This window comes from Eschrichtius robustus, chromosome 2 (genome assembly GCF_028021215.1).
Source record: "Eschrichtius robustus isolate mEscRob2 chromosome 2, mEscRob2.pri, whole genome shotgun sequence".
Classification (NCBI taxonomy): domain Eukaryota; kingdom Metazoa; phylum Chordata; class Mammalia; order Artiodactyla; family Eschrichtiidae; genus Eschrichtius; species Eschrichtius robustus.
Genome location: NC_090825.1, coordinates 164394970 through 164407331, shown reverse-complemented (window position 1 = coordinate 164407331; position 12362 = coordinate 164394970). Strand labels below are relative to the sequence as shown.

Here is a 12362-nt window from a genome sequence, read left to right as displayed (position 1 = left end):
AAATAAAAAATAAAATAATACATTTCAGACCTAAAGGGATCCTAAAGCATCTCTAGGAGCCCCTGATAATTTGACACTCTCACTAACCACCCCACCCCATCCTGCGACTTCCTCTGCTGAGGTCTTGAGGCCTCTCACATTAGAGTCCTTCCTGCCCAGGCTGTGAGCTCTCTCAAGTGTGTCTCTCTCTTACCTCCCACCCCCTCCCCAACACAGATTGGTCTAAGTCTGGTGCACCTGCAAAAACTGAAGCAAAGGAAGATGATTCAATTAGCACCTGCCACCCAGGTAGGAGGTGAACCTAGGGGTCCTGAGTCTGATTCTACAGAGGGATGAACAGGCCCAGAAAGCATGGCAGTTTCCCCTAACCCAGGCTTTACTCCACCCTCATTTTTGTTTCCCTGCTTAGTAGCAGCTTGTCAGTGGTTTCAACCAAAGTCCGGGGCTATGGGCCCAACTGGACCAGCCCAGATGCCTGCCTCTCTCCTGGGTTCCTTCCTCAGCCACCCCTACCAGGTGAGAAGCTTGTGAGGGGACAGAAGGCAACCACAGAGGGAGTTCATCTTAGCCCTGAGTGTTCCCCTCAGCGGCCCCAACAGCTACCACAGTCTCAGGAGTAGACAGAGAGAGGAAGGCAAGTAAGGAGGGCTCTGAGTGCCCTTGGAAGCAGAGAAGGGGCATGCGAATCTGGCAGGGGTGGGATGGCAGCTTTGCAAGGGCTCTTCCCTCAGAGACCTGAGGCAACAGCCTTCCTACCCAGCAGGGCACTGACTTTGTGTCCTGAGGGCACTGCCACAGACCTCTCCTGGGAACTGCTTCCCTCTGTCAGCCAGACCGGGCTGGCTGTGGCTCAGAATTGTGGGATCTCCACCCGAAGACCCACCCCTCGCTCACCCTGTGGGTAGAGTCCAGACTTCAAGGCCTCAGGCCACCCTGATATCCTCCACACCCCCCTTAGCACAAATCTCACATGCTGACCACTCACTCAGGAGTCCTGTCCCAAACCACAACTTTTCCGGGGCCACTACATTCAGAGCAGAATCTCTGGCTGCTCAATGTGGCCTGGTGGTTTGTGATTATGTGTCAAATGAATGCAGGAATTCATTAATGAATAATAATGAATCATGGGTATTCAGTGAATAACATTAGAATCCAAACTCACCGAATGGCAAGCCTTTCTTACAAGCCATCTTCGACGCAGCCTCACTCCCCCAGTTACCCCCACTGTTCCAGCCATGCCTGCCCTCCCCCACGGCCTTCCAGAATCCTGGAGACCTGGCCATCCCTGCCCTGAGTACCATGATGAATAATGCAAGACATAGCCAGGCAGCCAGGGCCTGGCCAGATGGGAACATACGACAAAGGCCAACTGAAAGGCCCAGCCCTGGGCTAGTCTTTTTTTTCTCCTCTAACTTCCTAGCCCCTCCAGGCACCTTTGCTCCACAGTGACAAAGCCAGGACAGGGAAGAGACCCAGGAAGCCAGAGCTATCTGCACTGCAGCAGGGGCAGAGGGGAAGCTGGGCCTGAGTTAAGGAAAAGCAAGGCTGACCCACTGGTCATACTCACTCTGTCCAGCCAGGACCTCTGGAATCTGACGGGAAGGAGAGAGTGCTAGGGTGTTGGGGACGAGCCTGAGTCTTGAACCCAGAGGGGAGAAACAAGCCAGAATTGTAACATCAGAAGGCATTCTGGAGGTCCTCCATTCCAGCCTCCTAGCACAGGCGTCAGTAAACTTTTCCTGTAAAGTGTCAGATAGTAGATATTTTGGACTTTTGTGGCCACATACAGTCTCTGTCCTAATATTCACCTTTGTTTTCTTTTTTTACAACCCCTTTAGACTTTAAAAGTTGTTCCTTGCTCTTGGGCCTTACAAAAAGAAACTGAGGGGGCTTCCCTGGTGGCGCAGTGGTTGAGAGTCTGCCTGCCAATGCAGGGGACACAGGTTCGAGCCTTGGTCTGGGAAGATCTTCCCACATGCTGCGGAGCAACTAGGCCCGTGAGCCACAATTACTGAGCCTGCGCGTCTGGAGCCTGTGCTCTGCAACAAGAGAGGCCGCGATAGTGAGAGGCCCGCGCACCGCGATGAAGAGTGGCCCCCGCTTGCCGCAACTAGAGAAAGCCCTCGCACAGAAACGAAGACCCAACACAGCCATAAATAAATAAAAATAAATTTTAAAAAAAATTTAAAAAAAAGAAAGAAACTGAGGGCCAGATTTGCCAACCCCTGTGTGACCAAGACCGTGCTAGACTGCCTCTCTGGTACCTCTGATAAGTGGTCCCCAGTGTCTGTGTGACAAGTACCTGCCTCCTCAGCATAAACTGGAATTTAATCATCTGCAGTTGTGTGGGGTTCTTCAGCCTTAAAAGGCTGATGTAAGTTTCCATGGATAAATTTTCTGAAATCAGAGTCCTGAGAAAAATGCACTGGCAGCCACCACCATTGCTGAGCCCTTGTTCCTGAGTGCCCTCCGCTGCAGCTGTTTTCCCAGTGCCCCTGGGACAATGGCACCTGAGGCCCTGTGTGTGCCAAATGGTCTACTCCAACAACCCCCAGCTCCCAGCTGAGTTCAGGAGAAGGCTAGCAGTCTTCCTATGAATAGAAGAGTGTGCCTGGTTGCTGGGGATGTGGAATTTGCAAGAGGGCTTAAAACCAAGCCTCCCGTATACCCTGATAAATAACAGCTAAGCCTCACAACCTGAGGGAATCTAAACAAAGCCCCTCTCCCAGCTGCCACTTGGATTTGAGGAGATGTAATTCAGAGGAAAAAGAAGATAAAATAGGTATTGAACTTTACAGGTCTTTATTCACCTAGGTATTCCTTTTTTTTTTTTTTTTTTTTTTGGCTGTGTTGGGTCTTCATTTCTGTGCGAGGGCTCTCTCTAGTTGCGGCAAGCGGGGGCCACTCTTCATCACGGTGTGTGGGCCTCTCACTGTCGCGGCCTCTCGTTGCGGAGCACAGGCTCCAGACGCACAGCCTCAGTGGTTGTGGCTCACGGGCTTAGTTGCTCCGCGGCATGTGGGATCCCCCCAGACCAGGGCCCGAACCCGTGTCCCCTGCATTGGCAGGTAGACTCTCAACCACTGCGTCACCAGGGAAGCCCCCACCTAGGTGTTCTTGATAATGGGTGTCCACTGTATGTTCCTTTTAAGTCTCAACAGTTCCTTCAGGATGATCCCACAAGCCTTCTCCCACCATCTTCTTCCCCTCATTCCCCCTTGCTCTTTCTCCAGCTCTCCTTCCCACCTGGGCTCTGCTCCCTGGGGCAAGCAGGAACTTGCTTTTATAAGCAGCACCCCCTTCCCTTGGTCTGCTCCCCAGCTCTTTGCCCACCCGCTTCCACGTGCAGGGGAGAACCTGCATTCAGAGATGGGGAAGTATTCCAGCCTTGAAACTCAGTTCCAGTTCTCATTGCTAATATTTTCCCCGTGGTTTCTCAGGGTCAATCATGATCTCCAGGATGGTTCCCAGATTGTATATGGGAGTTTACTTGCTAGTTTTCTAACAAAAACACCACCAATAGGTGTCCCACCTTAGGCAGGTCAGACCTGGGTTTCAACTCCCTCCCTCTCCAGACAAAAGGCTCTCAGAACCACTCACATGACAGGGAATTCCCTGGTGGTCCAGTGGTTAGGACTCTGAGCTTCTACTACAGGGGGCACGGGTTCAATCCCTGTCCAGGGAACTAAGATCCCGAGCCCTGTGGCCAGAAAAAAAAAAAAAAAAAAAAAAACCTAGGATGACACATGGCATATTATTTTTCCCCTCAGCGTTCAAATCACTTGACCCTACTCAAAGTGGGAGAGAATAGGAGATAAGGGAGAGTTTCTTCTAAGGCTTATCTACTACAGGAAAGGAATATAGTGGCAGGTGATGAGGATAAAAAGATAACTCCAGTGGGCACTGTTCAAACCATTCTACAATTAATCCAACTTCACAACAACCCAGGACGTGTGTGCTACTATATCATCTTTATGTTGCAGATGGGGAAACTGCAGCACAGGGATGTTAAGAAACTAATCCAAGGTCATACAGAGAGTGACAGAGTTGGGGTCTGAACACAGCCTGGTGCCAGCCTCAGGGAAGAGTCTCCTTCAGGAGATTATACCTGAACAGAGACTTGAAGGTTAATTAGGGATTATATCCAAGTGAAGCAGTGAGGTGAGAGCCTTCTAGGTGAGTGAACAACATGCCCAAAGACATAGAGGCAACAGCTTGGCTTGAGTGTGTCAGACTTTCATTTCAGGTGAATGGTACTGGTGGCTGAAAGATGGACTTAAATGAGGCCAAGTGACCCTTCAGGAAACTTCTTGTCCAGTTGGAAGCTGATGGGGTCAGATGTAGGCTGGAAGGAACAGAGATAGAGAAGACCTAGATTTGAGGAGATAAAAACCAGCAGGACTTGATGGTAGCAATTTGTTGGGTTTCATTTATTTACTCAGCAGGTATGTAGGGAGTACTCGCTATATGTTCAGCACTATGACAGAGGAGCTATGTGTACAATGTTGAATAGCACGTTTACCATTCTTGCTCTGTGGGACTTAGAGTCCAAGTTTGGGCCCAGAGAGGGAAAGGAAGGGATCCAGGGCTCGTTGAAGTTTCCATTAGGGCAGGTGGAGTTCCTCAAACCAAAGTGACCAATTATTGAGGGGTGCAATCACTCCAATGGGTGTTGAACAGCATCTTATTGAAGTAAAACAGAACATACCAGAGTGACTTGAACGCCCTAAGGAAACGAACAATTTCCCCCAATTTTGTTTCTGTCATATATGTGCAAGTCTGCATTGGATAAATATGTGCAATGTACTTCTTACTGAGGGTCAAGTTAAAAAAAGAAAAAAATAAACCTTGTGAACCTTCGGTGAAGGACGACCGCTCGCCTATAACTCTATACTCCTTGAAGGAACAATCATGCCTTACTCATTTTTTTGTTCCTATAACGTGGATAGATGAAAGTGGATGGATAAATGGATGGATGGGTTATGCATGCATATGATGGATGGATGGAGAGAGAGGGATGGATGAAAACTGAATGGATATTTGGGCGGGTGGATGCAAGCATGGATGGTGAATGGAAGGATTATAGATGAAGGTAAAAAGATCCACAGGTGAAGTTGGTGCCTGCTGAGGGCAGGCAGCAAGAAAGGGGTGAATTGGTCTGAGGAAAGTTGGAAGCACGCAAGTCTACACGCGAGATTCTTTGATCTCACCGCCACCCAACTGCGCAGCGAGCTCGATCCCACCAGGTTGCTACAGACCACGCCCTCGAGCGCTGCAGCAGTGAAGATAGAATCTTCCCTACCACAAAGGCCTCTGGGTAGAGGGGCCGGAAGTGCACGAGCACCAGAGGTCGGCCACCGCAGTCCCCACCCTTTTGGGTCCATCTGGGGACGGGGTTTCCTGAGCGGCTGTTGGACCCTCTGCGTCTGGCTGATTAGAGCGCTCAGTGGCTTAAACTGATTCTCTCGCAGCCTCCACCCATTCTGACCAGGCCGTCTTTCCTGTCTGAGGCGGCTGGATGGGCTGCAGGGGTTTCCGGGGGGCGCGTCGCCGGGGGAAACCATAGAGAGGTGGCCCTCCGTCCGCCCAGTCCGCCCCCTCTCGAGTGTGGGTTAACGCGCCTACGTCATTTTCAGTCACCTCTGGCGGGGTGAGGAGCGCCGGCTTCTGAGGTGGACGCCTGAGGTGGACGCCGCCGGGTCAGGCAAACCGGGAGGGCGGGGTGAGGAGCGCCGGCTTCTGAGGTGGACGCCTGAGGTGGACGCCGCCGGGTCAGGCAAACCGGGAGGGCGGGGTGAGGAGCGCCGGCTTCTGAGGTGGACGCCTGAGGTGGACGCCGCCGGGTCAGGCAAACCGGGAGGGCGGGGTGAGGAGCGCCGGCTTCTGAGGTGGACGCCGCCGGGTCAGGCAAACCGGGAGGGAGGCGAGAAACGTGGAGAGAGCTGAGTTTGCACGCTGAGTTTCAAAGGGAAGTGGGGGCCGCAGCCTGGTTCCACCCCCACTGCCTTCCGAGGGCAGCTGTGAGTTCGGGCCTGGGGCTTTCGCACTTAAAGCTGGGGAGAGTCTGAGAGAGTGGAGCAAGGCTTCTCTGAGGGCCCGAGTAGGCAGAGCAGGATTGGGGACAGCTTTGGATCACCAGCGTAGCTTGGAGGCAGGCCTGCAGGTGTGTCCCCTGCTTCTCAGCTGTGAGCTGACGCATCCATACCAACCGGCAGCGCGTTAAGATGGCTGGCTATGCCGCTGCTCCCAACGCCTTGCAGACACTTCAGGAGGAAGCGGTGTGCGCCATCTGCCTGGATTACTTCAAGGATCCCGTGTCCATTGGCTGCGGGCATAACTTCTGCCGAGGGTGTGTGACGCAGCTGTGGGGCAAGGAAGATGATGAGGAAGTCAGGGACGAAGAGGAAGATGAATGGGAGGAGGACGAGGAGGCGGTGGGGGCCATCGGTGGATGGGGCAACTCCATTCGAGAGGTTTTATACCAGGGGAATGCTGACGAGGAGTTGCTCCAGGACCAAGAGGATGATGAACTCTGGGACGGTGACGGTGGCGTAAGGGATTGGGACAACGTGGATTATGTGTGGGACCAGGAGGAAGAAGAGGAGGATACGGACTATTACCTGGGAGGCGTGAGACATGACCTGAGAGCTGACGTCTACCCAGAAGAAGAGGAGGAGATATTGGAAGAACACGATGAGGACGCCCAAGAGCTGTATCCTGACACTCACCGGCCTCCTCCCCCGGCCCCTCCACGGCAGTTCACCTGCCCCCAATGCCAAAAGAGCTTTACGAGTCGCAGCTTTCGTCTCAACTTGCAGCTGGCCAACAGGGTCCAGATAATTCGCCAGATGTGCCCCACTCCTAATCGAGGGAGCCAGGGGAATGATCAGGGCATCTGCTCCAAACACCAAGAAGCTCTGAAACTCTTCTGTGAGGTGGACAACGAGGCCATCTGTGTGGTGTGCCGAGAATCCAGGAGCCACAAACAGCACAGCGTGGTGCCAGTGGAGGAAGTGGTGCAGGAGTACAAGGTGAGCGGCATGAGGGAATGTGGGGATTTGAAGGGAGTGGAGGAGAAACCAGGGGAGCTGGGGACTTGGTAGTTGAGCCTCTTCTTCTGTGAGGGATGGGGCACAGGGTGGAGAGAGATGGGCATATGTGGAGGAAGGAGACATTGGCTGAGGCTGACTGTCTTCCCCAGAGGAAACTGAGTAAAGACAAAAGACAGTAACTGGGAGCTGACCACTGTTGTTACTCCCTTTCAATCTACCGAAGTATAAGGGGGTATAAGTGACAGACCCCCCCCCCACCCCCAGTACTTAATTTCCCTCTGATGTGAGTCCTGAGTCTGCCTGACCAAGACTCGGGGATCCCTAATACATAGGAATGGAAAGCCACAGTACTTGTAGATAACAGACATTCAGGACGTCAGCACAAGCAGTGTCAAAACAGAGGACTAATACTGGTTAGACCAAAAAGCCAGGTGTGATTCCTGGACTAAGAAGAGCAACTGGACACACCCACCCTCCCAAAGTCTGGGGTCACTTTCCCACCTTCAGTAGGGCCCATTTTCCCTGTAGAGAAAGGCAGAGGGCATAAACATCTTTGATGGATCAGAATAAACCTCTTGGCCTGATCACTTTCCTTACGTGGTATTTTATCAGAGTGGAAGAAGTTAAGGATTTAGGATCAGATGACCTGGCTCTGCAATTTACTGTCTCATCTTGGCCAAGTCTCAAACTCTTAGCTTTACTTTTCCCCTAGGCTTGTTAAGATTAAAAGAGATCATATATGTGAAAGTATTTTATAAACCATAAAGCGCTAAACAGATGTTTCTTTAGTTTGACTTTCCTCTAGTTTCCTTTCATTTCTTTGGGTTCTGATTTGGTTAATACCTTGCTTTCTAGGCCTGATCTGAGTATTAGAAAATTGTCTCAATGACAGCATGAATACTGTCAAAAAGCCTAGATGGATGTGACTCCTAGCAGTACCCAAGGAGGGAGAGGTTGTCTTCAAGTCCATAAAAGTCTTATAATCAATAGCAGCTGCTCACGTCTTAGTAGTGCTTTACAGTTTATAAAATGTATTTCCTCATGTTCTTCTACAGCAGTGGTTTTCAAACCATAGATTTTGACCAATTAGTGGGTCTTAAAATAAATGGATTATGCCCAGCATTATTTTTAAATGAAACAGAAAATATCAGAGTGCATGGGAGCACAGTAAGGGTAAGTTAAGTATTGTTTTATGAAACTTTTAAATTATATGTACACAGGTGTATACTTGGTTTCAAAACACAAACAGAACACTGCCCTACAGGCATTATATATTAGATAATATCATCACCCCCCACCCCCGCCGTTTCACAGTAACTATTGGCAAGTGCACAGTTAAGACACAAATCTTCACTACAAACCACTGCTAATTCCATCATATTAATATGATTTAAGGATAAACCCTACTACCATGCTTTCCCCCCAGGGTAATAATTAAGTTTGCTTATAGAAGAAACTATGTCCTATATTTCTGGGTTTTGGTACATTGAAGCTGAGGAGAGGAGGTAACCTTTCATTCCTCTGCTAGGATTTTCTAGAAAGGATTTTGAAACCAAAATTTTAATTGAAAGCCAATTTAGACAAGAGAAAAGAGGTGGTCTTTTCATCTGGGGAGGCCAGCTGACTCTCATTTGAAACCTCAGAAGTTATTTATAAAGCACCTTAGTAAGTATAAACAGCAAAACCAAGTTAAACAAATTGGAGATAATCCCTTTCAAAATATGTAATATTTAAAAAATAAAACTTTTATTTTCAAACATATACCAGAACTTAGGTTGATGGTGTTACCAAACATAGGAGTTACACTGAAGGCGTAAAAATTATGTAGGCTATGTGTAAACTGTTATTAACTGACATATTCTTTCATTCTTTATACAGTTTATAGTTTTGTCACTTCCTTTCATTGGTAAACATGCACCTTACAGTAGCATGATTTAGAATCGTAGTATACAAAACTCTCACAATAATAGTTAACATTATATGGAACTATTTTTATATAATGGTTTATTTAATATGCTATACATTAGCCACCACACAGTTCTGGTTACGTTAAATTCTCTCTTGTCGGCTACTAATTCAACAAAATTTTAATCTTACTTTGGAGGTGATCAAGCTTTTTTAGCTTTAGGGGCTATAAGTCGGGAGTTGTTACTCATAGACTCAAGGAATAGGTCAGTGATTTTCAGGAATAGAAAAGAAAGGCATTCTCTCCCCCTCCCTTCACACATTGTATCAGCATTGCAGGGTATGGGGAGAGTTATCATTTATAAAATCATATTTAGTATTATAATGTTAAAAAGAAAAAAAGATTTAATTTTTCATAATATAAGAAATAAATTGGAAAGAACTCCTTGGTTGGTGGGAATACAAAGATGGAGCAAGAATCATTCAGAGTAAGGCCTATTGTCAATGAGGTGTATGATTAGTTGGATACCCAGAGATGTTTGTTGTGGATATGGTGCCATTTATACTGCTATTCCTTAAAGTTTAATTTTGTATAAGAAGAGGCTTTTTAGCTCTGAAAAGTTTACTTATTTACATCTTCCATTTTGTCCATCCCATGAGTTAGAGTTCGTCTAGACTCTTCAAGCTAGAATCAGAGGATTATGAAAATAAGATCATTTAGATTGACCAAGGGCACCATTAAACGATGTCAGGTTTTAGGCGGCAGACAGGTGTATAAAAAACAAATGGGGACTTCCCTGGTGGCGCAGTGGTTAAGAATCTGCCTGCCAATGCAGGGGACACAGGTTCGATCCCTGGTCTGGGAAGATCCCACGTGCCGCGGAGCAACTAAGCCCGTGCGCCACAACTACTGAGCCTGTGCTCTAGAGCCCATGAGCCACAACTACTGAGCCCATGTGCCACAGCTACTGAAGCCTGCGCGCCTAGAGCCTGTGCTCCGCAACAAGAGAAGCCACCGCAGTGGGAAGCCTGCACACCGCAATGAAGAAGAGTAGCCCCTGCTCACCGCCAGCTAGGGAAGGCCTGAGCACAGCAACAAAGACCCAACACAGCCAAAAATAAATAAATAAATAAATTTATTTTAAAAAAGAAAGATGTACTGCAGCAGTCACCACCAAGCATCGACTTCCATCAGTCTGCCCATTATCTACTGGAAATCTTAAGCCTTGCTGTCAGCATAACTGTTGTGAAAAATAGTACATTTGATCCCAGTTTGCCTTGGTTTTCAAAGATCTGAATGCTGTTGAGAGTGTTTTCTGTCATATACTGAGGTTCCTTGGTTGTCAGAGAACTTAGTTCAGCTGAATTTATGGACAGAACTGATTTTGGGACACCAGTGATAAAGAATCTGTACTTTAAAACTTCAAAAATTAAAACTTCAAGCATAATATAACACATTGAAGCTTAAAATACATTGATCCTGAAATGTCAAGGGGCAAACACCAACATCACTGCTCATTATGAAATACTTTAAGTACTTGCCAAAAATCTAGCTACAGATAGCAAACTCATGCTAAAAATGTCTTAATTTTCTTGGCCAATCTTTAGAGAATAGGTTACATGAATGTTATTTCCAGGAAAGGAAGAAAGAGAGAAGGAAGGAAAAGGAAGGAAGGAAGGGAATCTAAAACTATTTTGGGTGATGTGTTCTTGACCTTGCTCTTGAAACCTACCTGCGGTAGCTTTGGGGAAGAATGTTTCACACTGATGTTCAGTCCTCACTGGAAAAACTTAAGGAGGAGTTTGTGGAACTCAAAGTCTGATTGTTTTGACTAGAAACTTTCAGACTTTAATCCATTTGTTATTCCATTTTCTCCTTATATCTTAAAAGCTTTTTTTTTTTGGTATAACTAACTGTGGGAGAAAACACTGCAAGACCGCTGTCAAAGCAGCTTGTGTTTTGTTGCATCTTCTACACCATCCAGGAAAGAAAAGTTAAGGCTTAATAGTGACATGGTTATTACATCACCTGAATAAATTTTTGCCTTCCAGAATTACCATTGCTTTGATTAATTTTAATCATGAAACTTAATTTTGAAATTTTAAATAACACTGAAGGAGACAGAATGTGAGATGTTAAGGTATATGGAAGGTAAAGGTATGGGTTACAAAACCATTGAGAAAAACTGATATCTATATGCACCAGACGCTCATGTGTTTGAATGTCTTCCCTACTATGTTCAGCTGTTGACTGCTGTATCACAAGTCAGACTGTTTAAACTTGCTCCTCTCTACTCCTGTGGCTGTACCCTGGACCTCATCTTCACAGACTTGCTACACATCTGAAATCCTAAACTCCAATTGCACCATGACCGTAGCTCTTAGCATTCTAGTGCAGTTAAACACACTCCAGTTATACCTGCCCTTCAGCTTTATGGAGGTCACTGTTGCACTGACTCCTAATTTTTTTCTTTCCCAATTTATCAGACACTTGTTAGCCTTACTTACTATCCTTCTGACCCTGGACCGCATGATTAGTCTTGGCACGAAGAACTGATCCATGTTGTGGTCTAGACCAGGGTTTCTCAGCCTCAGCACTCTTGACATTTTGAGTGAGGTAGTTCTTTGCTTTGGGGCGTGGGGGATGTCCTGTGCATTCCAGGATGCTTAGTAGCATCCATGGACTCTACCCACTAGGTGTATGTAGCACTCCTCCACCATTGTGACAGCCACAAATGTCTCCAGACCTTGCCAGATGTCTTGGGGAGGGGTGGTGCAAAAGCATCCCTGGTTGAGAACCACTTGTCTAGTCTCAGGGAAAAGTGGTCGTATCTACAGACGTGCCATTACTAGCCTCACTTAGGCCCTATAGCCAGTGCCTAGCACAGGTGTTCAAAGGTGTTCAGTGGAAGAACAGCCTCACCTATCTGGAATTTTATTAAATGTAGCCTTAGCATCAGTGGATTAATTGATATGACCCCCACTTCTCCCAGCTCTTGGCATACAGGTGGCAGGGTCAACAGGCCTTCTGTAAACATTAGAGCTGCCTACATCACTGCCATCAAGGACTAAAACAGATAAAGCAGTATATGAAATTAAAATCTAGAAACAATTAGTAAGAAAAGGCAATCACTTCAGCTATTCCTTAGTTTCAGCAGGGCCATAGGGCAATTGTTTATTTTGTTTTTTTAAGTATTATTCAGAACTTATAGGTAAGACCAGAGCCTCTCTGTTCCTGTCAGAGTGGGAGAAGCCCTGGGCTGATACATGTTATATAACATCAGCCCTTAAAGCACTTCCTTAAAATCTAAGGCTCCTCCTTAGATTGGCCACCAACCTCTGGCCCCTATGCCATGCCTTCTGAAACCTTTATAGGACCAAGAGATTCTATGCTGTTTCCCACCC

At 47.3% G+C, this 12362-nt stretch overlaps 1 protein-coding gene and 1 non-coding gene across 2 annotated transcripts; both read left to right on the top strand.

The window, feature by feature from the left end:
• The first annotated feature begins 3612 nt into the window (after window positions 1-3612).
• Window positions 3613-3685, top strand: TRNAR-UCU (transfer RNA arginine (anticodon UCU)). Its single transcript has one exon. It is a non-coding gene; the product is annotated as a tRNA-Arg (tRNA).
• Window positions 3686-6153: 2468 nt separating this feature from the next.
• TRIM52 (tripartite motif containing 52) lies at window positions 6154-7103 on the top strand. The gene has a single exon (XM_068534943.1). It carries the CDS (start codon window positions 6225-6227, stop codon window positions 7101-7103), a length of 879 nt encoding a protein of 292 aa, XP_068391044.1. The 5' UTR covers window positions 6154-6224.
• Window positions 7104-12362: the final 5259 nt, after the last annotated feature.